Source organism: Chiloscyllium plagiosum, chromosome 14 (assembly GCF_004010195.1).
Source record: "Chiloscyllium plagiosum isolate BGI_BamShark_2017 chromosome 14, ASM401019v2, whole genome shotgun sequence".
Lineage (NCBI taxonomy): Eukaryota > Metazoa > Chordata > Chondrichthyes > Orectolobiformes > Hemiscylliidae > Chiloscyllium > Chiloscyllium plagiosum.
In genome coordinates, this window is record NC_057723.1 from 21,153,659 (window position 1) to 21,181,563 (window position 27,905).

The 27,905-nt window shown below is 40.3% G+C and overlaps 1 protein-coding gene across 6 annotated transcripts in view; it reads right to left on the reverse strand.

Moving 5' to 3' along the window:
- The window catches only part of sgcd (sarcoglycan, delta (dystrophin-associated glycoprotein)), a 432,629-nt gene that overhangs the window by 136,688 nt on the left and 268,036 nt on the right, over positions 1–27,905 (reverse strand). For 5 of the 6 annotated variants that reach the window (XM_043703313.1, XM_043703311.1, XM_043703307.1 and 2 more), the window contains exon 2: positions 18,794–18,982. In XM_043703313.1, coding sequence (XP_043559248.1) covers positions 18,794–18,982 — 189 coding nt within the window. Of the gene's footprint in view, positions 1–18,793; positions 18,983–27,218; positions 27,333–27,905 lie in introns of those variants that run through there. The other variant, XM_043703309.1, reaches the window with a different exon arrangement.

Below are 27,905 nucleotides of genomic sequence, written 5' to 3' on the forward strand. Positions count from 1 at the left end.
TTTCTTAACTGGCTTCAGTCAAGAAGATTAATGATCTAATTGAAAAATGTACCAAGAACTTGCATTGTTCTGTGTCTTGTTTGGACCTTCTAGTCGTTTAGGACTCTTGACCATCAACTTCTACAATTGGACGAGCCTTTCAGATTCTTCACTTCAATTCGATCAAAACAGATGTTTGGCAGTTAAAATTAATAGTTTCTTTTCAACAACTGCTATGAAACTTTCTTTTGTGTAACTGTCAGTGAGGCAACTGGCCTGAAATTGCAACTTTCTTAAAGGTCTAATTAAGTGCAGTCAGCTCATACAAGTAAAATTAATGATCCTGCTTGGGACTTAGGTGCTATGCATGGCACCTACTACAGCCCACAGTCAAGCCCAAAGGAATTTCCATCCCTTTATCTTGGAATGTGCAATTCCAGGATAACCAGCCTAACAATAGTGATAATGCAACCCTTGGACAACTTGCATTCATCTTAGACCTCTATCATCTATCTAAGGCTCAATAAGTATTAAGTTACAAACTACAGGATGAAGTACCATTATTTGTATTAAATATGACATCAAATAGCTTCACCAAAACAAACACATCACACTTCTCTACCAATATGGGAAGAACATGAGATCAAGTGTTACATAGAAAACAGACAAACAAATCACATTTGGAAACCTCATTAAAACTTTTGATCAATACTTCACTTCAAGAACAAGTGGGATACTAGTGAGTAATGTTTCAGCAGTAGATACCAATTCCTAAGGGAGTCTGCAGATAGCTTCATTAACAACCTGTATGTACTCCCTGAACCATGCAAATATGGGTACATCCATCAAGAGCTCATTTCCAACAATATCATTGTTGGTCTCTTAGCTAAATCAGTTATTGAACTTCTTCAAACAGAATAAGAAAGTAACTTCAGAAATAGCAGTTCAAGTAATGGTGGAAAGTGTCTGAGAAAACATTATTATATAGCAAAAGATCCATTTATTTGCCAATCACTCTACAGAAAGTGTTAACTACTTAAAGCACAATAGAGGATTTGACCAGAGGAGACATATCTCTCACCTGAAAAATATACTGTTTGTGACAACATCAACATAAAATCCTAGTTAATTTGACTCTACAGTAACTTATTCTATGTGTGTTTTCAAAATCCCACATCAATGAAGACAAAACTGTCCAGCCTTACACCAACAATACATTCATTCTAGGAAAAGAGGCACCTGCTGCTGTCTAAAGAACATGTTCAGCATCAAACCACATTGTTTCCAATCCAACATGAATATTCATGCCTTAGAACAGAACTTTTAAGTACACATCAATACTTCAAGTTTCTTTATATGGAGACAACTACCTAAAGAAAACCAATATCACCCTTCTCTCAAAAAAGTGAAGAGATTCACAGTTGACAGAAATGGCCAAATTTAAGCAGATACTGGTGCCACTGTTATGGTAATCTCAGATAATACCCTATAGTTAGCTCAGCTGAACACATAACAAATTGATTTAAAATTGTACGCAGCCAGAGGTATCATACTTACAGTTATAAAGATTCTGTGTGTCATACTCATTTTCAAAAATCACATAGATGTAAGGAAAGCATACATTATCAGTTATCACCAATGATTCTTATTGAGTAAAAACCATGTTTTGCCATCAACATCCAATGTATAATACAGGAACTCATGTTGGGAAAAGCCTCTTTGAGCACCTTCATCCCAAATGGTTAACAGGACTGGAATAACTTGAATTGCCTTACAAAGTTACATTGAAAGCTGACACCAAAGCAGGAAATCTCTTCATATCAAAGAAATCCCTCATCAACTAACAAAGTAAAGAAACAATTAGATGATAAGATCGTAATGGGGATTGTCTCCTTGGTGATTCATTCTACAGAATGGTGCTCTGATGTGGTCACAGTCCCAAACCCAATGGCTCAATTTGAATTTGCATAAATCTCACATAGCTCAATGAAACAGTTGCCATAGTCTTTCAGCCTATGACTACAGTTGATGATTTTTTTCTAAGCTTTTAACTGGTGGAATATTTATGAAGCTGAATGCCAATAATGGGTTTTAGTAGCTATCAATGAATAAGATGTCTCAATTCCTTGCTATGTTCACTACCCCCCTTCAGTAGACCTTTTGGGATCACTTCTACGCCAGAGATTTTTCAACACACTATATCCAACATTGGCATCATATACCATATTGATGATGTCCTGTTACATGTTGACAATACTAGCTCCATAATTATCCTTGTGGGCTCACTGATCCTAAACTCACAAACCCAGGCATGCTGGTACGACCTTGGCCAATCTCTCACTATTTTACTGCCAGAGGTCACCATTTCTAAATCAATACCAATCTCTCCAAACTCTTTAGCTCTTCAGCGCTAAAATTTCACTTTTTAGATGTGGCTGCTGCTGACGTTGCAGTGAGTAGGAGTAGAAGGCTTCATATGAAGCACACTTGAACAGTCACTGAGAGTTAGAGATGTGCTGAGAGCAAGCAGGCAAGTGACAAGGCTATGGTCCCCTCTTCAAGCCAAGAGATTTTGGAAAGGCAGGAACCCCAGAGAAGCCACTTTGATGTAGCTGGTGACCTCACCATGTGATGGACAGCCAATGTGATAGCACCTGGTACAAATGCCATCACTCGGTCAACTAATTCAAATCATTTACCACCCTGTCTGTATTCGATGGGCAGTGGAGCTACTATTGCTTCCATCTTTGCTAACATTCTCCGACAGCAGGAACATGCTGCACTTCCTACCGTTTTAACATCCATCCTGCTTCCCTGTCTATCTTCAATAGGCTGGTAAAAGTACGGGTTTCTGCACTAAACCGAAAGTGATTGACTAGGCGTACCCATTAACAGGTTACAGATTAGACACAGGTTACATTATATAGTCAAATTTTATGGGTTAGTCCAGTGACTGCCAATATATTACTTCTTCATTATTGACTTTGATTCTTCTGTATCATCAGCTACAGGCACAGGCTCTATTCTGCTGGCAGCATATAGGAACTGGAACAGGATGACAATGATAATACCACAGCAACATCAAGCTATTCCTGTTAGACTGAACAAGTTTCCTTGTAAATAAATAATTGTCATTCTCATTGGCATGGCTTTATTGAATCTTGATCTTGTTACTAAGAGGCTTGAGGCCATTTTGCAATTATTTTTTCTGCCAAGATAATGTGGAGAAGGAGCAATTAAAAGTGCAAAGAGCCAGTGAACAGCATTGAATTGCTACCTGGTAATACATTAAGAGCAAAGAATTGCAGTTTGACTTGGGATCAACTGTGACATTAAATCAAAATGTAATTAAAAAGAGTTGCATTTATATGGCATTTTTCACAATCATTGGATGCTTACAAGTGGTTTTAAAATACTTTTGAAGCGTAGACATCATTAGAATGCGGAAAATGTTGCAATCAATCTATGCACAGAAAGCTCCCACAAAATACAAAGTGATAATAACCTGATAATCTATTTTGGGATAGAGCCAGAGAATCATAGAGCTGTACAGCATGGAACTAAACCCTTCAGTCAAACTTATCCACAGCAATCAGATATAATAGAACATAGAACATAGAAAAGTACAGCACAGTACAGGCCCTTCGGCCCATGATATTGTCATAGAGTCATAGAGATGTACAGCATGGAAACAGACGAGATTAGATTAGATTACTTACAGTGTGGAAACAGGCCCTTCGGCCCAACAAGTCCACACCACCCCGCCGAAGTGCAACCCACCCATACCCCTACATTTACCCCTTACCTAACGCTACAGGCAATTTAGCATGGCCAATTCACCTAACCTGCACATCTTTGGACTGTGGGAGGAAACCGGAGCACCCGGAGGAAACCCACGCAGACACGGGGAGAACGTGCAAACTCCACACAGTCAGTCGCCTGAGGCGGGAATTGAACCTGGGTCTCTGGCACTGCGAGGCAGCAGTGCTAACCACTGTGCCACTGTGCCGCCCTTCGGTCCAACTCGTCCATGCCGAACAGATATCCCAACCCAATCGAGATCAACCTGCCAGCACCAGGCTCATATCCCACCAAACCCTTCCTATTCATATACCCATCCAAATGCCTTTTAAATGTTGCAATTGTACCAGCCTCCATCACTTCTTCTGGCAGCTCATTCCATACACATACCACCCTCTGCGTGAAAAAGTTGCCCCTTAGGTCCCTTTTATATCTTTCCACTCTCACCCTAAACTAATGCTCTCTAGTTCTGGTCTCCCCCATCTCAGGGAAAAGACTTTGTCTATTTAACCTAAACGTGCCCCTCATAATTTTGTAAACCTCTATAAGGTCACCCCTCAGTTTCCGACGCTCCAGGGAAAACAGCCTCAGCCTGTTCAGCTTCTCCTCATAGCTCAAATCCTCCAACCCTGGCAACATCCCTGTAAATTTTTGTGCCAAGGATTAATCCAAATTTAAAATAAAATAACAAAACCTACTCTCCCCTCAATTCACTGCTGCTCACGTGCATGTCCAGCAGTCGCTTAAATGTCCCGGCTCCCACCACTCCTGCTGGCAATACATTCCATGCACTCACAACTCTCTGCGTAAAGAACCTACCTCTGACGTCTCCTCTATACCTTCCTCCTAACACCTTAAAACTGTGACCCCTGTGGCAGTCAATCCTGCCCTGGGGAAAAGTCTCTGGCTATCAAATCTATACATGCCTCTTATTACCTTTACACGTCGGTCAGGTCAGCTGTCTTCCTCCTTCTCTCCAGAGACAAAAGTCCAAGCTCAGTCAACCTCGCCTCGTAAGACAAACTCTCCAGTCCAGGCAGCATCCTGGTAGATCTCCTTTTACCCTCTCCAAAGCCTCCACATCTTTCCTATAATAGGGCGACCAGAACTGGACAAAATATTCTGAGTGTGGTCTCATCAGGGTTTTGTAGAGCTGCAGCAAAACTTCATGGCTCTTAAACTCGATCCCCCTGTTAATGAAAGCCAAAACACCATTTGCTTTCTTAACAACCCTATCCACTTGGATGGCAACTCTGAGGGATCTATGCACTTGAACACCAAGATCGCTCTGTTCCTCCACACTGCCAAGAATCCTGTCTTTAACCCTACATTCAGCATTCAAGTTCGACCTTCCAAAATGCATCACTTCGCATTTATCCAGGTTGAGCTCCATCTGCCATTTCTCAGCCCAGCTCTGCATTCTGTCTATGTCGCGCTGCAGCCTGCAATAACCCTCGATACTATCAATGGCACCTCCAACCTTTGTGTCATCAGAAAAATTACTAACCCACCCCTCAACCTCCTTATCCAAGTCATTTATAAAAACAACAAAGAGCAGAGGCCCAAGAACAGAGCCTTGCAGGACACCACTCACCACTGACCTCTCAGCAGAATACTTTCCATCTACAACCACTCTTTGCCTTCTGTCAGCCAACCAATTCTAAATCCAGAGAGACAAATATCCCTGTATCCCATACCTCCTGAGTATATGAATGAGCCTAGCATGGGGAACATTATCAAATGCTTTGCTGAAGTCCACGTACACCACATCCATTGCTCGACCTTCGTCAACCTGCCTCGTCACCTCCTCAAAGAACTCAATAAGATTTGTGCGGCATTACCTGCCCCTCACAGAGCCATGCTGACTGCCTTTAATCACACTGTGCTTTTCCAAACTGTCATAAATCCTATCCATCAGAAGTCTTTCCAAAACCTTGCTGACCACAGACGTATAACTGACTGGTCTGTAATTGCCAGGGATTTCCTTATTCCCCTTCTTGAAAAGAGGTACAACATTCGCCTCCCTCCAATCCTCTGGTATGATTCCCATGGAGAGCGAGGAAGCAAAGGTCTTCGCCAGCGGCTTAGCAACCTCCTTTCTCACTTCCCGGAGCAACCTAGGATAAATATGGTGTGGCCCTGGGGACTTATCAATCTTAATGTTTGCCAAAATTTCCTCCACATCAACTTCCTCAATTTCAATCGGTTCAATCCTGTTTCGCCTCACCTCAACGTTCTCATTCACAATGAGGTCCCTTTCCTTAGGGAAAACCGAAACAAAAAACTCATTTAGGGCTTCCCCTATCTGCTCAGACTCCACGTACAAGTTCCCTACGCTATCCCTGATCAGCCCTACCTTCTCCCTGATCATTCTCTTATTCCTCATGCACGAGTAAAACGTGGTCACTGTCACACGTGAGATCTGACACCTGTTCTGGCTCATTGCCGAGCACCAAATCGAAAATGGCCTCTCCCCTTGTCAGCCTGTCTGAGTAAGGAAACCCTCCTGAACACACCCGACAAAAACGTCTCCATCCAAACCATCTGCACTAAGGAGGTTCCAATCAATATTGGGAAAGTTGAAGTCATCCACAACAACAGCCCTGCTACATCTGCACTTTTCCAAAATCTGCCTGTCTATGAGTTCTTCAATCTCTCTACTGCTATTAGGGGGTCTGTAGAAAACTCCCAATGAGGTGACTGCTCTCTTGCTGTTCCTAACTTCCTCCCATACTGAATCAGTAGACAAACCTTCTTCGCCAACCTTCATTTCTGTAACTGTGATGCATTCTCTGATTAGCAATGCTACAGCCCTCGTCTTTCTACCCCCTCCCTCTTCTTGTTAAATGTTCTAAACCCTGGAACATCTAGCAGCCATTCCTGCCCCTATGAAACCCACCTCTCCGTTATGGCCACATCATCATAGTCCCAAGTACTGATCCATGCTCTAAGTTCATGACTCTTATTTCTGACACACCTAGCATTAAAGCAGACACTTTTATTGATTCCTTTGTTCCATCACATGAAGCACTTTCCCTATAGATTCACTACATCCTGTCACTGCCTCATCTACAACTACAACCCCCCCTCCCCACCCTGTGTAGCTCAGGTTCCCACCCCCTTGCCAAACTAGTTTAAATCCTCCCAAACTACTTGAACAAATCTCCCACCAAGGATATTTGTGCATATCCTAAATTAATCTAGTCCCATTTGCCAGCATTTGACCCATATCCCTCTAAACCCTTCCTATTCATGTACCCATCCAGGTGCCTTTTGAAATGTTGCAATTAAGTATTGACTGATTGAGAAATAAATGTTAGCCAGTACACCAGGGACAATTCCCTTGCTGTTCTTTGAAATGGTGTTATTGGATTTTTGACATCTACCCAAGAGCCAGTAGGGATTCAGTTTAACACTTAATCTGAAAGTTGATAACTCAAAAAGTGGCGCACACCCTCATGACTGCATTATGGTGCTAAAGTTTGCGCTGAATTCCTAAAGTGGGATTTGAACCAAGAATCTTGGTAGTGAGAAGTGAGAGAGCTCCAAATTACGCCACAGCCGACAGAGTTCAGAACATGCTATGCGCAGTCAAACTGGAGTACTGTTGTAAAAGAGTAACAGCTTTGAAGGCCATAATGTTCATGTTAAATTGGCACCATCAGTAACATTGATGTCATAAACAGTCTGCATGTACAAACAACTCTAACTTCCAGAGGGAGCAGATATACCTACCCCAGCTTCCTAGGATCGTAGAAATCATGTCGGACAGGATCTATATATTAATGATATCATGTCATATATCTTTTTGTTACACAACAACAATATCTTTTCTGTGGATACGCTAAAGGGGCATATCTTTCTCCTTTAATCAAGAGATAGTTCAAGCCAAAGGAGGAGTGGTGCTAGCTAATTATCTCACTAAGCTTTTGCAAGGACCACAAACTGGTGGAGATAGCAAACACCGCAGGTGCCAGAAGTGGCCATCCAAGAGAATTCTATTTATTTGGCCCAAATACTGGAAATAACTTATACATAGTATTGATGATGTGTAGAAACTGAATTAGGGGAGTAGATCATTCAGCCCAACAAGTCCACATTGACCCTCCAAAGAGTATCACACCCAGGAGCTCTGACCACCTGGAAAGAAAGACTGTGAGAGAAAATCTGCCCTGAATCCTACAAGATGCACCTTTGTGGAAGAGAGCCAAACAAGAGGAAGGAGATGCAGATCAAATTCTTGGATCACCGCAGATGGATAGAGCTAGATAGAGATTAAATATGATAGGAATCTTGGAAATTCTCACATGGTGTTTTTTAATAAGGAATATTTTATTAATAAAACTGAGTTGAACCACAAACCAAATTCTGTGTCCTTTTGTGTGCCTCACTGATTACAGTGTTTGGGTAAAGTGTTTTTAATACATAAACTGATCAAAATATTCAAGGTACAGAGAGAAACTTTATTCAGCAAACGGGGTTGAAAGTGTCATTAGGACCAACATGGCTATAATTTATTTTGAGTGCACCACTGATTTATTTAAGTTTGCGGGCCTTGAAATTATTTTGCACAGTTTGAGTACGCAGCAATATAAGGGACCAACCTCTTCCAGTTTTGTGTGGAAACTTCTAGATGGTTGCACAGCCAAGGGGACATTCTTCAGGATTGACTGTGGAAATTAAATTAGAATGGAACATGCTGGGAAAGATAAATGCCCCACTAAGAATGAGAGCAAGAGAAGAAAGACAGAATAAGGAACAAGCCAAAAATAAAAAAACAGGAGGGATTTGCATTAAGCACCACTCATCAGTATCAATGAATGGGTTTGAGACATGTGCGGTGGAATTGCAAATTGGTTCCAATAACTGTCTGCAGGGTCCATAAACCTCAGAAAGCAACCTCCATCCATGCAGTTATAGAAAAGACTGCATGACAATGTTTGTATCATCTGAAATAAATCAGTATATGGCTCATCACACCAAAAAATATGCAATCCCCAGGGGCAGACAATTAACAATACAAAGTTAAACACTGTTTAAATGCATTTGCCAATGTTCCCTTTAAAGATATTATCGCTATTGTATAATTAAAAATGTATACAAACAGCTTCTGATTCTTTTTCTGTGCTAAGGCACCTTTAAGAATCAGTTAAATGGGTAAAACAACATTACTCATAAGTGACATTAATCTGAAGAAGGAAATTATTCAGACATTTTAAAAGCTTTTAATTATGAGCAATCAGTTCACATTTATTAAACTCAATTCTGCCTTGTAGCATCAGCTTAGGTTTCAGTCACCTTTCGTTTTTTTTTCAAAAGCTGTAATCAAATATATGCAAATAACCGCAATCCCATTTTGGGTAAGAAACCTTGGTTTAAATTATGTCAAATCAACACAACAAAACAGGGAGCAATGTGATCTATTTGAGAAGGAAGTAAAATGTGGGAAGGAATTTGGGGAGAGGTGGTGATTGCCAATATGGTTTTCATGTAAAATATGTTCCAAAGTTCTTTACAGATACACGTAGGGAAAGCAGGAGCCAAGAAAGGAAGTGAGGTTAGGTGAAGATGGTGGAGGCTTGATCACTGACAATTTTCAGCAGTTTTATTAAAAAGAAAATGAATGGCAGACAGGAATGTGAAGGGAGCAGGAAAAACTAAAGCAAGGAATTAGAAGGGCTAAAAGGGGCTTTGAAATGCCTTTGGCAAGTACAATTAAGGAGAATCCTGAGGCGTTTAACACACTTATTAAGAGTAAGATGGTACCCAAGGAAAGGATAGGTACCCTCAAGGTCAAAGGAGGGAATTAATGGGTGAAGACAAATGGAGTGGGTGAGGTCCTTATTGAGTACTTCATAACGTATTCACAGAGAAGAATATGATGGTAAATTTAGGGATGGGTATGATGATATTTTAGGGCATGTCAATATAAAGATGGAGGAGGTGTTGGATGCCTTGAAAAACATTAAGGTAAATCGATCCCATCCGACCTGGGAACGCATCTCAGGTTACTGAGAAAGCAATGGAGATTTCTAGGGCCTTGATAGAGATCTCTGTATCCTCTATAGCAACAGGCAGGGTCCCAGAAGACTGGAGAATAACCAACGTTGCTCCTTTGTTCAAGAGATAATAGAGGTAGAGAGATACAGAGATAATCCAGGAAATTACGGTTGTCAGTTTCAGCTGTCCATTGTAGTGGTTGGTATATTGGGTCCAGGTCGACGTGTTTGTTGATGGAGTTTGTGGATGAATGCCATGCCTCTAGGAATTCCCTGGCTGTTCTCTGTCTGGCTTGCCCTATGATAGTAGTGATACATCAGGAGCATCTCGGAACTGACAGCCAGACTACTGCGACCACTAGGACTCATAACAGCACACAAACCAACAGCCACGCTCAGACAACAACTCAACAGAACGAAGGACCCGATACCCAACATGAGCAAAACGAATGTAGTGTACAAAATATCCTTTTGGTTGTGGTATGTCCTCGTTCCGTGGTCTTTCTCTTAGGCATTTGTTGATGAAGTTGCACGGGTATCCGTTTTTGGCGAATACACTATTCAAAAGGGCCACAACACACTGCAGTACACCAGAACTGCAAAAAGAAGAAGAGGAACACCTATACAAGGTATTCGACCTGGACCCAATATACCAACCACTACAGCAGACAGCTGAAACTGACAACCGGAAGCGGCAGGGACAGACCACTATAAACACCGGAGGAAACATCAAAGAAGCGCTTCGCAGGAGGCTCCCAAGCACTGATGATGTCGCCTAGCCAGGGGACGAAACGTTTGCAACAAAAGCTTCCAGCTCGGCGAATAGAACCACAACAATAATGGACTTATTAGGGATAGCCAACATGGCTTTGTGCGAGAGAGTTCTTGTTTCACATATTTGATTGAGGTTTTTGAGGAAGTGATGAAGATGATTAATGAGAGTAGGGTAGTAGATGTAGTCTACATAGACTTTACCAAAGCATTTGACAAGGTGCCTCATGGTTGGCTGGCCCAGAAATTTAAGCCACATGGAATCCACAATACATTGGTTAAGTTGGATATGAAATTGGTTTGGTCACTGAAGACAGAGAGTGGTTGTGAAGGGGTGTTTTCTGACTGGGGATCTGCGACCAGTGGTGTTCCATAAGGATCAATGCTGGGGCCTCCGCTGTTTGTAATAAATAAATTATTTGGATGAGGGGGTATTGGGTGTCTGACATAAGTCAACATGTAGGTGGTCTAATTACTAAGTTTTCAGATCACATAAAAATTGATATGTTGTGGATAGTGAGGAAGGTTGTCGAAGGATACAGGGGGATATAGATCATTTGGAAAATTGGACATAGAAATGGTAGATGGAGCTTAATCCAAATAAGTGTGAGTTGATGCTTTTTGGGAGATCAAATGTAACAGGGAATCAAACAGTAAGTGGGAGCATTGATATAGAGAGGGATCTTACAGGGCAAGTCTATAGCTTCCTGAAAATGGCAACACAAGTGCATAAGGTGGTTAAAAAATATTGTGCGGCATGCTAGCCTTCATAGGTTGAGGCACTGAGCATAAAAGTTCACAAGCCATGTTACAGCCAAATTAAATTTTAGTTAGCCACAGGTGGAGTATTGCATGCAGCTCTGGTTGCCATACTATAGAAAGTATATGGAGGCTTTGGAGAGGGTGTAAAAGGTTTATCAGGATGTTGCCTAGATTGGAGTACATTAGCTATAAGGAGAGGTTGGATAAACTTGGATTGTTTCTGCTTGAGCTTTGGAGGCTGAGGGCTGATCTGATAGATGCATACAAAATTATGAGAGGCATGAAAAGGGTAGATAGTCAAAAGTCTGTTTTTCCCAGGGAGGAAACCTTAAACACGAGGTGGCATTGGTTTAAGGTGAGATGTGAAAAGTTTAAAGGTGAAGAGGCAGGGAATATAGGGATGTCAAACATGTGCAGGCAGATAGGAATGGTATCATGGTCAGCACAAATGTGGAAAGTGGGGCCCACACAGTTCAAAGTTGCACTGCTGCTTGGGGGGGGTGGGTGCGGGGGGCGGGGGGGTGGGGGGGGAGGTGGAAGCAGAGGTGAAAGGAAAGGTAGATGCTCAAAACATAACAATCAATTTGAGGGCCAATTTAAACCTTGCTATTCCAAAGCAAATTGGGTGGTCGGCAATTAAAATGATTCAGGTGATATACCCACATGTGATGGAATCCTGACAGTGTGTAAGCAGGCCATTCGGCCCATCAAGTCCACACTGACCCTCAAAGAACATCCCACCCAGACCTACATCCCTACTCTATGCCTGTAACCCTGTATTTTCCTATGGCAAACCTATCTAGCCTGCACATCCCTTGACACTATGGGCAATTTAGCATGGCTAATCCACCTAACCTGCACACCTCTGGGACAAAACTAGAGGACCTGCTGTGAGGCAGTAGTGTTAACCACTGAGCCACTGTGCCACCCCAATACTTATCTTGTTGCTTACCTACAGGCTCCAATTGAACAGAATAGTGGTATATCAACAGGAAGGCAGTGAATTTCACCATTAAATTACCAGATTGGTCTCTAATGTTTACTTGTGGGTCAAGAGGACTGGAAATATTTCCTAAGTCCCAAAACAAATCTTAGAGTCCTTATATACTGGTTCCCCTTCCTGCCTTGCAAGACTCTCCTGACTTCATTCCCAACCATTACCCAGTATTCTCCTCCTGCCAACTGACCTGTTCTCACTTCCTGCTGGGTTCAAAAAGGAGACTGGCAGATGACACATGTTATGGACAAGGCCAGACCACTCAAAACATTCTCAAGCAGACAGCCCAGACCATAAACTTGCAATTTGTTTCAGTAAGTGTACAGTGAAAATTACCCGGAGTAAGTTAGCTAGGTTGACTACCGGGTTTTAGAACTGGCATAAACTTAAATACAAAATTAGACAACGAAACTAAAGAACAGAATAAAGAACCCCTCCAGAACTCAATCTATCCAAACTGGACTGAATTATGCACAAATATACACAACAGTCCCAAACCCCCTTTAAAAAAACAATAAAAATGGAACAAATGCTTACAGGTTGAAGGTAGAGGACAGAAGGAGAGAGAAAGAGAGTTTAACAGCCTGATTCCACAAAGCTGAACTCCTAACTAGTTCTGGACTGAACTGCTCAGCTACAGAGATAACCACTCCCCTTTCATTACACAGGTCACTTCTAAAATATGACCACTATGGCCTGAAGTGTCACCTGTTTACACATAAGCAAAAGGCCTCTCAAAATCCTTTTTCATCTCTGTATCAAACTAGCTACCTCAGAACCAAGAGGGATTAATGACCCCTCTGAAGAAAAAAACAAGGACACAGTATCCTTGAGAAAAGGAACAGCTTTTATAAAAAAGACCAGCTTTGTGACACACAAATGAGCTGAAGTGTGAGATGCTAGAATTTTAAGGTAATGAAAAGTGTGAAATGATATGAAAGTGCTTGCATTATTAATTTTTTTGATAATTCATGTTTAAAGTATTGTGAAAACTGGTTCATTTGAAAGAGTGATGTGATATGATCTTAGTTTTTTTTTTATAATGAGCCACTAAAAGATACTTTGGACATTTATTTCTAATAGATATTTACTGAAAGTCAAATGTCTTAAGCTAATTACTTGGGCTTGTTTACTGGAAGTCACATGTCTGAATTTATGGCTGTCAGGAGTTCTGACTGTTTGATATTGTTTGGAGTTCAGTTAGTTTGTAGCCCGATGATAGATGTCATCCAATGTATCCTCTTCCACCTGTTTTGAAAAAATATTCAAATAATCCATTTTGAAATCTGGAAAAATTGATGTAGCAATTCTCTTGTGAAGTTTCTGGAAGACTTCCTCTCAACATCACCTAACAAATTGCTTTTGAAAAGATCTCACTGATAAGTGCATGTTTCCATGAACACCTGTCTCCATCTGCTAAGATGTCACATTGAAAATTCATGATCCTTGTCAGCATCATGAATTAATAATTCTTTGGCCAAAGTATTTTGTTTTGTTTTGAGAAGTGATATCTGCAGAGATTTTCTTTAATTGGTGTATGTGCATGTTATTAGTTTATTTAGAAGAGTATACATATTTCATACTGTGACTATAAGCATTGCATTTTCATCGAATAGGCTTTGTTCCATAATAAATCAATACTTTTATTATATATTAAAGAAACCCATTTGGCAGAATTGTACACTGAAATAGATTAACTTTGACCATATTGATACCAAAGTAAATCATATATTTAACTTATACTGTGACTCATGGAATTGTGGGATTACCAAGAAGGAGTGCATTACTCCCACTTTCATCATAACATACAACCAGGGGCTCCTGTAGGATTATAAATCCACAGACAAATATGAGTGTTTAAATTTATTAATATTAAGGCACATTAAGATTTCATGGTAAATTTGGTGATACATATTAAAAAGCAAAATGGCCTTGTCAGTTGCTCCAAACTTTCTGGAGAGAGAAGATTTAACTCTAAGTAATTTTCAGAAATTAATCAAGGCTTGGTTAATTGTATTGGCACAAGTGTTGGAGTTAATGTTAAAAGCAGGGGCTACCAAAGCAGATCTAATTGTGGTAATAGCCCAGTGGTTTGAGTTGGAAGAAGAAAAAGGCAATCCAGATGGTAATTCGATTGAATTCATCAGAATTCAGTTGTAACTGTATCAGCTTGAAATAGAAGAGGTAAAAAAAAAACTAAAACAGGAAAGAGAATTAGAAATGTGAAAACTTAAACTTAAGGAAAAAGAAAAAGAGAGCACTTCAAAGTTTGGAAAAGAAAACAGCAATTATAAAATGGAACAGTAATTAAATAGGATAAACTAAGAGGCAAGATGAAGGAATAAAATGAGCAAAAGATGGAATACAGTTTTAAAAAGTTGGCGCAAATAATCCTTCTGATAAAGGTTTAGATTTCAACTCAAGATTTGGTGAGGAACTGTTTTAAGTTTATGCAAACACTCCTGAAGTTTGAAAGAGTGCAGACTCAAGATTAATTTCTTTTGAAAAGATAACTTAGCAGAAAAACAACAGAAAACTGACACTGTTCATGCAAGGCAGGTTTATTGGCAGAACTCATGCTTTCTGAGGAAGCTTCTATAGATGGGATGACAAAAAAGACTATTCTTGGTGCTTATGAGTTGATCTCTAAGGTTTGGAGATAGGAATTTCAGATACTCCAGAAGTATCCGGACAGATTTATTTAGAATTTGAGAGGATAAAGTGACATTCATAATTCAATGCAGGCAGGTCATATATGAAATCCATAGGGAAATAATTGTCCTGGAAGAACTTAAAAATCATTCCCTCCATTAGAAAATACCCATATAAGGGTTCTCCAGGAAGTTTTGTCAACAAGACAAGCAGCTGAGCTGGCTGAAGATTGAGCTTGTACACAAGTCCAATCCTTTTATCTGTCACTCTCACAGCTGAACAAGGATAGCAGGTGGGAGGAGATTGTTTGAATTTACAGGCTAAACCGATAGGACTTGTTGGGTTTTATGAGGTCAATGCAGTGAAAGAAACTCTTAAAGAGAGCATGATGGAAGAAATTGTACCTCTGAATGCAGCTATAAAGCCATGTAAAAACATAAGTGTTAATGCAGGTGAGGTGAAGAAGATCCCTGAGAATCACAAAGAATTCTGTTCCAAGGGAAAAAGAAACTCTTTATTCAATAAGAGAGGCTGATAAATTAATTATTATAGTTCTGTATTAGTTTCTTTGTTTTCTTTTATTTGGTATATTTTAGGAAGTAGGATACACCCAAACTCTTTGCTTTGGAAAAGCATAACTTATCCAGTAGAGAGCACACTGAATGCCAAGGTTTTAGTAAACAGTATTGGAAGGGACTATATTTTAGTATTGGGTGCACCTGGAGTGTGACCTCATATCTGGAATAGTGACTGCGTGGATTGGCCCATAGTTTACTTACAGGCGGAGTTAATGCACCCCTGAGGACTGGTTAGGGTGGAGGGAAAGTAATGGCTCATGCTTTTGTCACAGTATAGGCCCTTTGGCCCTTTGTGCTGAGCATTTATCTTAATCTAAGATCAACCTAACCTACACACCCCTCAATTTACTGTCGTCCATGTGCTTTCCCAGCAGTTGCAAGAGAAAGGTCAGGGTTATTTTTCTTTGTGTGTAGTGACCTGAACAATATTTAAGCAAGTTCCACCTTTGGAAGTCATATTAACAGCACAATCAGATATTTGGCTATCTGAAACTTCTGTTGTGATTTAGGAAAATCGAAAATAAATGCTCACTAACTCTCCTCCATTTGAGGCTCACCAATTGATTCAGAGTTAAGTAGCACCATTGGCTCAAACTGAGACTGAAGCAGAGGGAAATCTAGAATGCAGCTGCATTACAAATGGGATTCTGATGAGAAAATGGAGACCTCTTCACAGACTTGCAGAAGAAAAGTGGATGATGGTTCATCATATACTAGTGCTGCCCAAACATTGTCAGGAGATATTCAGGAGAGTCCATGAAGTACGTATTTACAATGTCAACAAGACAATGCAGATGCTGGAGATTTGAAATTTAAAAAAAACAAAGTGCTGCAGGAACTCAGCAGGTCTGGTAGAATCTACAGAGAGAGAAACAGAGTTAACATCACAATACCATGTGACTCTTCTTTGAACTGAAGGGATCTGCAGTTTAATGCTGCATATGTAGATATGGTGGGACATACAGGGATCAACACTGCTCTCAATGTAACCCTAAAATGTGGGACATAGTATATTCAGCATATTCTTCATAAGTTGGCATTTATGGAGGATGAAGGGAAAGATACCAACAAGGAATGCATTAATTAAGTATGAATGTGACAAAAATTAACTAGCAACTGAAAAGCAGAAATGCAGAACCAATAAAGTCACTTCTAAATAAATGCTGTTTCTGGCAGAGAGGATATAGACTCTGGTACTAAGGTTAGAAACAAACATTATGTTAAATTTACAAACAATTTAAGGAAGATCCTGAAAAAGAGAAAGAAAGTGCAGGCAAAAGTTGATGACAATAGTCATCAGAATTTTGGGTTAAAGGAAGTTGCAGTTCATCTGTGTCTGATTTCAGATGAACAGTTTGCTAACACAGATTCTGGATTAGAGGTGCTGGAAAAGCACAGCAGTTCAGGCAGCATCCGAGGAGCAGTAAAATCGACGTTTTGGGCAAAAGCCCTTCATCAGGAATACAGGCAGAGAGCCTGAAGGGTGGAGAGATAAATGAGAGGAGGGTGGGTGTGCAGAAGATGAGGCGTTCTTCCTCCAGGCATCAGGTGGTGAGGAAGCAACAGTGAAAGAGGCCCAGGACCTCCATGTCCTTGGCTGAGTGGGAGGGGGAGAAGAAATGTTGGGCCACAGGGCGGTGTGGTTGATTGGTGCGGGTGTCCCAGAGATGTTCCCTCCGCGAGGAGATGTCCAGTCTCCCCAATGTGCAGGAGACCGCTTCGGGATCAATGGATACAATAAATGATATTGGTGGATGTGCAGGTAAAATTTTGATGGATGTGGAAGCCAATCAAGGGTAATGTGGAAGTTACAGATCATGTCATTAATGGGCATTGTACACATTAAGAAGTTAACTGAACAAAAGAAAAGATTCTTAAGGCTGGAGTTGGCGGGCTGGGAGTTGGAAGATGTGGTGGCAGGGGTTGGGAACTGCTGGGTTGACAGTAATTAGGGAAGGGAAGCTATTGCTGATTGTAATTGAATAGGTATGAAAAGAACCATACAGTCACTGTCCCACAAAGCTGGTTAATGAATGAGCACAATATATTTAACCATTCCAAATGCTGCAGAGAGACCAATGAAGACTAAACCAAAAGTCTTCATCACAGAGCTCTTCATTTCTGGTCATGCATCTGGCTTATTTTAATCAAAAATGTTTTCCTGTTATAACTTCATCACTCTTTTTTCAAATTTTCATTGAACAGAAGCATTTGTCTGCAAAATCTCATCCATTCTGCTTTAACTGTACCATAATTCTTCATTTTTCTTCTGATCATCATCATAGGAACACAGAGGCAAAGACTTTCCACCGGTGGCAATGGACAGGACAAAGGAGTCATGCCATTGTGATGATGGGAAAACGATAATCAACCTGATTCACTGTCAATCCAACCAACGCTAACTTGTAAGGTCATACTGAGTCAGGCAGCACAACCATTGTGTAAGGAAATCAGGGTCCTACGACGCATGCCCTGGTCATCACACTGGGCTTCACAGGTATAGTTGCTTGTCCAATTGGAGAGGATCCCATATGGTAAAACTTGATCTTTAATGGTGGGCACAGGAGAAGCAAAGTTGCTGCACTAGCCTCAATAAAAATGAACAAAACTATTACACTGAGAATTCCTTCTCACAAGAATAGACATTGCTTGGATCCACCATCTACATGGTGACAGGATTATCCAGAATCATTGTGGAAGTGCAATTGCAGGCTAAACATAGGCATTCACCTTCCACCTTCAATTCACCAGCTTTTTGTTAATGAGATCAGGCCAGCAAAATGGATTAAGTGGAATAATCAGGTGGTTGCTCGAAAGCCAATTCTGTCAAAATCTACCCCATCAGTCTTCGTCTTCAAGCAGTCATTGTTTTACAAAGACTTCGCTGATGAACTCTTGGCTCTTTTATTGCTTTAATCCTGCTGTCAGAGGTCACATTGATGGGCTAGCTTATGACTGCTGCTCACTGGAACAGTACCTTAGCCTATAATTTCAGCAAGTGAGGAACCACTAGATAGAAGACAAAAGAATTTAGTTCCATGGAATGTAAGAAGTAGTAAAACTACTTCAGTACATTTTGCATGCTTAGAGTTTGTACAGGAATTTTGCATTATTTTCATCAGCAGGCTTTCATTTTACCGACAACTTTTAATTTTGGATTTTCATCAGCCTAATAAAGAGACATTCCTTACAGAAACCACTGTACATTGATTGCATATATACAAATCCTGTTGGCTTTCAGAAGGACTACTTACTTTTGTAAAATTCATGACCTTCAGGATCCATATTGTTAGAGCGAGATTCACCAAGAGCAGGATCATCAAGAGGAGGACAAAAAAATAAAGGCACCGCTTTCTCCAGCCATAAATCCCGATTTTGTAGACATATTGGTTTTCTGAGGTCTGGATGTTGTTTCGTTGAGTCAAATACTGTTCCTGTGTCATCTGCATAATAGAAAAGATTATTAACTGAAAGGAAATAATGAGATGCTTGTATTGGCCCATCCACATTAAACAAAAAAAAAATTGATGGACCCTGCGAATAAACTGATGAGTACTTAGCTTCTATCTTCATGTTGTCAGAGGCAATAGCAGTGCTGCATTTTGGAAAGGTAAATCAGAGTAGGACTTATACACTTAATGGTAAGATTGCTAAACAAAAAGACCTTGGAATTAAGGTTCATAGTTCCTTGAAAGTGGAGTTACAGGTAGATAGGATAGTGATGAAGGTCCTTGCTTTTATTGGTCAGTGCATTGAGTATAGGAGTTGGGAGTTCATGTTGCGGCTGCACAGAACATTAATTCAGCACTTTGTGTGTACAAATCTGATCTGCCTCCTACAGGAAGAATGTTGTGAAACTTCAAAGGGTTCTGCAAAGCTCTATGAGGAAGTTGCCAGGGTTGGAGAGTTTGAGCTACAGTGAGAGGCTGAATATGTTGGGGCTATTTTCCCTGGAGTGTCGGAGGCTGAGAGGTGACCTTATAGAGGTTTATAAAATCATGAGTGACATGGATAGCTAAAAGTAGGCAAGGTCTCTTCCCCAGGGTTGGGTGTCCAAAACTAGAGGGCATCGGTTTAGGGTGAGAGGGGAAAGATATAAAAGAGACCTAACGGGCAACTTTTTCATGCAGAAGGTGTTGGATGTATGGAATGTGCTGCCAGAGGAGAAGGTGGAGGCTTTTACGATTAAAACATTTAAAAGGCATCTGGATGGGTATATGAATAGGAAGGGTTTAGAAGGAAATGGGCCAAATACTGGCAAATGGGAATAGATTTATATCGGATATCTGGTCGGCATGGATGAGTTGGACTGAAGGGTCTGTTTCCATCCTGTATATCTCTATGACTCTATAACAAAAGAGAGGAACCTAAAGCAATTATAATCACTAGAGTAAAAGTACTATGCAAACTATTGGGAATAACGTGACAAGACCTCATAGCTGCATCACTGCCTCTCAAAAGAAATTACAACAGATATGGTTAATGTATTGGATATAATCATCCAAAATTTTAGACTCTGAAAAAATCTCAGAAGATTGGATAGTCATAGAGGTCGACAGAACTGAAAAAGGCCCTTTGGTCCATCAAGACTGCACTGTTCAAAAATGCACCTCATTATTCTAATCCCATTTTCCAGCATTTGGCCTATAGCCTTGTAAACATTGCCATTGCAAGTGCACATCTAACTAGTAAATGTTATGAAGGCTTTGCCTCTACCACACTTACATTTAGTAAGTTCCAGTTTCTCTCCATAAAAACACTTTTCCTCACATCTCCTCAAAACCATCTCCCTCTTATCTACGTCCCTGGTCACTGATTCCACCCATCAAGGGGTTCTTTCCTATCTACCTTGTCTCTGCCCCACATAATTTTAATACATCTCAATCATTCCCCACACCAAAATGAAAACCCAATCTCCTCTGCTCCAAGGAAAACAACTCCAGTCTGTCCAGGCTCTCGTCATAACTGAAACCTCAGCTCTAATAAATCTCCTCTATAACACTGTTATTGCAGTCCATATTCCTCATATAACTTGGATTCCAGAAGTGCAAACAATACTCTCGGTGGCAATGTTTTATTCAGTTCCAAAATAACCTCCCTGGTCTTAAACTCTAAACCTCAGCCAATGAAAGAAAGTATCCCATATGGCTACTTAACCACTTTATCCATCTATCCTGCTACCTTAAGGGATTGGTAAACATCCACACCGAGGTTCCTCTCATGCTTGGTGCTTCCCAGGGTCCAACCTTTCATCAATGTGCATATAGCCTCAAATATAACACCACTACTCAAGAAAGGATAGACACAGAAAACAGGAAACTATAAGCCAGTTACTCTAACGTCTGTTAATAGCAAATTGCTAAAATTTATTATTAAGAATGCAGTAAAAAAATCATATAAATACAGGCAGAGCCAACATAAATTTGAGAAAGGCAAAATCATTCTTCACACATTTATGACACTAATTTTAAAATGTAACAAGCAGGGTAAATAAAGGGGAACTGATAAATATCCTGCATTTGGAATTTCAAAATGCATTTACGGCGGTGCTATGTAAAAGGTGACTGCAGATGATAAGGGTTAATGATACATTTCAATAGATAGATGATTGGCTAACTAACAGGATATAGATGCTAAGGATAAATTGGTATTTTTCATTGTTGGTAAACTGTAGAAACTGGAGTATCTCAGGATTCTGTATTGGAATCTCAAATTATTTACAATCTACATTCATGATTTGGATAAAGGCAATGTTTGTGTTGTAGCCAAATGTGCTGATGATACAAAGATAGGTAGAAAAGCAATGTGTGATTAGAATACAAGTGGTGTGCAAATGGATATGGAAAGCTTAGGTGAGTAGGTAAAACATTTGGCAGATGATGTATAATGGAGGAAAATGTGAGCTTGTCAACTTGTCAATAGTGAGATGATCAGAATATGTCACTTGCCTAATAGTTTTAACCTCAGCAAATATTCGTACTAGCTGGGTATTGACTGCTTCAGTTTTGCCTTTTCATTTCCATTGATTTGTCACCTTTCCTTCAAAAGATCATCATCATGCTCCAGGCGATTTCCGTTTAACAAGAACTTTCAGGTCTACCATATTCATCAAATTTAACCAATGTTTGTGCTCTCTCTCTCTCTCTAGAGAGATTCTTTTTCAAATGTTGACTCATTGATTTTAGCAGACTGTTTCCTCAGCTAATAACTCAGCAGTGATTTTCGTGCTCTGAATATTGCAGTGAAAGATCAAATTCTTCCCTATCAAGGTATCTTTTTGAGTCAATTGTGTAAGAACACTGGCTGTCTCTGCACAAGACTTGAGAAATCATTTTATGCTCAGTATTCAAAGTTTGATAGAATTGTCTGACTGCTGATGGCACCATTAACTATTTGGGTACACATGCTGTTATTGAAACTGAACTCAACTGTGCAAGCTGCTGATTTCATAAGTTAATTAATATTGATGAACACAATGACGGTGGGTCTAAAGCACTATGATATGGTGCTGCATTGCAAATGCTTGTGGTTTTCTTGAAGGGTACATTCTTTCCCATCCATCCATTCATTCTTCTCATAATGTTAACCCTCTCAATTATGTCCTCCCTCAATCTCCTCTGCTCCAAGAAAAACAACCCCAGAAAAACAATCACCCTTCATAACTAAAACTCTCCAGGTCAGGCAACACGCTGGTACATCTTCTGCACCCTCACCTGCACAATCACACCCCTCCTATAATGTGGACTCGAGTTTTGGCCTAACTAATTTTTTACATAGTTCTAGCATAACCTCCCTGCTCTTAAACTCTATGCTTTGACTAATAAAGATAAGTATCCCATAACACCTCTTAACCTTTTTAGCTCCCTGTGTCACTACCTTAAGGGACCAGTGGATATTCACACCAAGGTCCCTCTGATCATTGGTACTTACTTCTCAATCCTTCTACATTAAAATCTAAACTATTTATATAAACCACAAACAGCAAGGGCCCCAACACTGATCCTTGCAGAACCCCACTGGACAAAATCCTTCAGACACAAAAACATCCTTCAACCATCACCCTCTGCTTCCTGTCACTCAGCCAATTCTGGATCTAATTAGTGAAATTTTCTTGGATTTAACAGGCTGTTAGTTTTTCTATCAGTCTCCCATGCAGGACCTTCACAAAAAACTTACTGAAGTCCAAACAGACTACGTCAAATGCATTATTCTCATCATTATACCTGGTTAGCTCTTCAAAAAATTCAATCAAGTTGACCAGACATGACCTTCCCTTAACAAAACTATGCCAACTGTTCTTGATTGATCCCTGCCTCTCCAAGTACAGATTAATTCTGTCTTTCAGAAATTCAGTTTCCCTATCACTGAGGTTAGACTGACTAGCCTGTAGTTTCCTGGTTTTCTCCTTGCTCCCTTCTTGAATAATGGCACTACATTGGCTGTCCTTTAGTCCTCTGGCACCTCTCCTGTGGTCAGACAGAAATTAAAAATTATTGCCAGCGCCCTCACTATTTCTCCCATGTCTTACTCAATAACCTGGGATACATTTCATCTGCCCTGAATATTTACCTATGTTTAAGCCTGCCAGACCACTCACAACCTCTTTTCTGTCTATGTTAATTTATTTTAAAATTTATCAATATTTCTCCCTGATTTCTATACCCACATCATCACTTTCATGAGCGAACACTGATACAAAGTGATCATTCATAACCATACCTATGTCCTCTGGCTCCCCACACATATTATCACTGTGGTGCATAATAGGCCCTTTTATTTCCAAGTTATTCTTTTGTCCGGAATGTACTTGTAATGTAACTTTGGATGTTCCAGTTGTTTTCCCTGCCATTTTTCTTCCAAAGGTGAAAGATTGCAGCACGCTGCTGTCCAAACGCACCTGGGTGTCCTTGCACATGAATCACAAAAAGTTTCTTTGCAGGTGCACCAGGTAATTAAGAAGGTAAATGGAAAATTGTCCTTCATTGCTAGAGGGATGGAGTTTAAAAATAGGAAGGTTATGCTGCAGCCTGAATGGCAGAGCAGGCTCGATGGGACAGATGACCTAATTCTTTTTAACTTATGTTCCCTTTGCACATTTTGTACTCTTCCAGGGCATTAGTTGTTTTGAGCCCTTAGTATTTGCCATGTATTTGCCATAAGTCTTCCTTTTCCTCTTTATCCAATCCTGTATATTCCTTGATATCCAGAGTTTGCTGGATTTGCTGTCCCACCCTTTATCTTTATTGGAACATGTTTGCCTTGTACTCTCCCTACTGCATTCTTGAATACATTCCATTGTTTCTGTAGAAATGCTTATCTGTTCCCTTTACAGTTCATTCCCCTACCATTATAGCATTGGCATTCTTCTTCCTCCGTTCTTGTGTAGCAGATTCACCTATGGTTAGCTTTTCCCTGGAGGCTGAAGGGTATCATTTTATTCCAATTTTTTTTTGCCAGGGTATATTTGGAAAAGGGATCCTGTTCAAAACACATGCAGTTGGTGTCAAGACAAGAAAGGCAAAGCTTTTCAAATACTAAACTAAAACCAACCCTCAGTAGCTAGGGAGACAATGGCAGCCATTGGATTGATATCATCAAGGAGACAACAGAGGCCATTGAAGCCTATTCCCAAGTCGTATAATATTCAAGATGAAGATTCCCCATTGTTTCACAATAGCAGTTAGACAGGCGGCAGGGGAAGCAATACATTTTCAAACAACACTTTCTTTCCAGGGTATCAATCAGAAACCAATCAGAAAAAATATTTAATCACAGAGCCCTTGGAAACAGTGGCAGGACCATACAGAGTCAGTATGGAATTAAAAATGGAAAATCTTGCTTGACAAATCTACTGGAATTATTTGAGGATGTAACTATCAGAGTTAAGCAGGAGCCAGTGGATATGATTTATTTGGACTTTCAGAAGGGTTCCATAAAATCCAATAAAGAGATTAGCACATATGGGATTGGAGGTAGTGTATTGAGATGGATAGCAGACTGGTTGGTGGACAGGAAACAAAGAATATGAATAAACAGGTCCTTTTCCAAATGACTGGTGGGATACCACGAGCAATAGTGCTACAACTCCAGTATTATAGATTTAGATGAGAGAATAAAATGTATCATCTCCAAGTTTGCAAGCAACACAAAGCTGGATTGCTGGACTGTGAGCAGAATGCAGAAATGCATCAGTGTGATTTAGTCAAGCTGAGTGAGTAGGCAAGTGTGTGGCAGATGCAGTAAGTGTGGTTAAAAGTGAGGTTATCCACTTTGATAGCAAAAACAGGAAGGCAGATTATTATCTAGGATGGCAGGACTGATGCATGAGGACAGGTCGAATAGATTAGGATTATATTTACTAGAGTTCAGAAGATTAAGGGGAGATCTCATAGAGACCTCTGTAATTCTGACAGGACTAAACAGGGTAGATGCGAGGAGAATATTCCTGATGGTGAAAGAGTTCAGAACCAGGGTGACAATGTAAGGATACAGGATAATTTAGAAGTGAGATGAAGAGACATTTCTTTACCAAGAGAATGTTGAGCCTCTGGAATTCATGCCACAGAGAGCAGCTGAGGTAAAAACATTGTATGGTTTCATGAAGAAACTTAGGACTAAAGGGATCAAAAGATATGGGGGAGCAGCAGCAACCAGATATTGAGTTAAATTATCAGCTATGATCATAATGAATGTCCAGTGAATGGTCCACTCATGGTCTTAATCTCTACGTTTCAGTGTAGTTAATAAAGTTAAGGCCAGACCTTTAGCACTAAATAGTTGAGCTCAGTTGTAAACAACCAGGCTGAATAACCCTCATATGATCAGAAACACTGTACCACAAGAGAAGATTCACTAAGTTATGGGCAGCTCACTGTTGCTTCACAGCATCAGAGAGCTGGGTTCGATTCCAACCTCAGGCAACTGTCTGTGTGGAGTTTGCACATTCTCCCTGTTTCTGCATGGGCTTCCTCCAAGTGCTCTGGTTTCTTCCCACAGTCCAAAGATGTGCAAATTAGGTGAATTGGCCACAGGAAATGTAAGGTTACAGGGATAGGGTAGCGAGTGGTGTGGGTGGAATGCTCTTCAGAGGGTTGATGCAAACTTGATGGGCCAAATGGCTTCCTTCCGCACAGTGGGGTTCCTTTGGTTCTATGGGTACAGAGGGACTGCCTGTACTCATTAGAGTTTAGAAGAATGAGAGATGACCTTATTGAAACATTTAAGGTTCTTATAAGGATTGTCAGGGTGATGTGGAGACACTGTTTCTCCTTGTTGGAAAGTCTAGAACCACACATTATAATCTCAGAGTAAGGTTCCCCAAGTTTGGACAGATGAGGAGGAATTTCTTTTCTCAGAAGGTATTGAATCTGTGGAATTCTTCACCTCAGGGAGCTGCAGAGTTTAGGTCATTAAGAATATGCAAGACCGACATGGACAGACAGATTTCTAATCTGGAAGTGAGTCAAGTGAAAAGGCAGGAAAGTGGGTTTGAGGATTATCAGATCAGCCGTGATCTCATTGAACATTGGGACAGATTCAATGGGCTGAAGGCCTACTTTTGTTCATATGACTTATGTCCTTACGGTCTTTCAAGTGTGGCTGCCCAGTCATGTTGACCAACACATTCAATGGACCAACCATTAAAAATGGCATACATTTTGTTGAAACAGACATTAAGGATGACTATTCCAGTCCCTTTGTAAAATTTACTGATCTATTTCTGGCTTGGTCTTAAGACATTGCAGTGCTCCAGACATTCTCATTGGGTTTGAAAATCAAGCAAGACATTTGGAATCCTGAAAATGTATGTACAAGGTACAAGGTACTGACCAAAACCAACTAGCCTGAGCTTACAAAATGCACAACACAGTGTCTGACATGAGATGTGACTCAGCAATTTGACAGCAGTTGCTACATAATCCGATTGTGTAAGTAGTAATGCTGACAACCAATTTAGGATTGTCAGTTGAGCTCACACTGTGGTGCACTTGTGCAAACTAGAAGCAAATATAACAATATGAATGGCCCTGTTCTTTACAGAGATGAAGTGTATATATGCACACTGTTTCAACTCAACAATATAGGTGACGTATCCTCTTGTTCATTTCTCAGGGCAATTTCTTGAACAACGAGAGTCAGCATACCTGGTTTAAAATTTAAATAATGCTTGGGGGTTAATTGTCAATCATTGTTGACTGGTATATTCTCCATGATAACCCCTCCATTCAGAGTGCACTTTCCAATCAATTGGCACTCTCCACTCAAAAAGGAAAGATATTTTCTTCACCTTTACCATTGGTATTTCTTGTGAACTTGTCTAATGAGGGAGAGATGAACTGATTCAACAACATTTGCCTGTTTCGGCAACACTTTTCTCAGTGCTTGCAAGCATTTAAACGGTTATCCATTATGGCTAACTTTTATTTTTGGTAACTGAAATAACTCCACAACAGCTAGTATTTCACCACCAAATCTCCCTTTGCTTACATATGAAGAGTCCTTGACACTGATCCAGCTCCCTCAGAGCCAGCTCTGAGAGTGAAAAGGACATCTGACATGCCTGTTCTTATCTGTCAGCCAGGGCTCCCTGATTGGGACTGTTAAGCTAGTCCAATCAGGGAACACATAATCTATGAGGACAACCTGGCTGACATCATTACAAGCAAAACAGTAGCTTACCATGTTCTGTGCTCTGGGTTTTTCTCACACTTGGTCGGCTTTATTTGAGCTATCCGTCACTGCAGTCCAATTCCTAGGTGGGTCTTGAATTCTTCTGCTTAGGACTAATGTGTTATTCAGTGCTCTTCAAAGATTTCCATACCTTTGTGATCAGTTGGCTGGGCTAGCCTTGTTCTTCACTGTAGTACCATGCTACCACTGAGTTTCCCTCTTTCTTGCAGCACCATTGGTCTGTTTGACATAGGAACAGATCTACACTCAGGGGAATAAATCAACTGGCACAAACAGAACTTGCTGGAGAAACTCAGCAGGTCTGGCAGATTCCGTAGAGAGTTAATATTTTGAGTCCTGTGAGCCTTCTGCTCTGAAATGTTAACTCTGTTTTGTCTCCACAGACCCCCTGAGTTTATCCAGCAATTTCTGTGTTTACTTGTTTCAGATATCCAGCATCCACAGTTCTTTGTTTTATTTGAATATCAACATGTTTTTGAACATAACAACATGGGATGGTAAGAGAGGGTATCTCTCTGGAACTGTATGGACGCTGGCTCCAATTCCATGTGATTTAATAACCCTATGACACAACTAATTACAGTCATGCTCTGTAGATATTCTTTGAGAAAATTACATTTAACCCCTTACTCCAATATCAATAAATCAAGATCTTTAGTTAAACAAAAACCTACT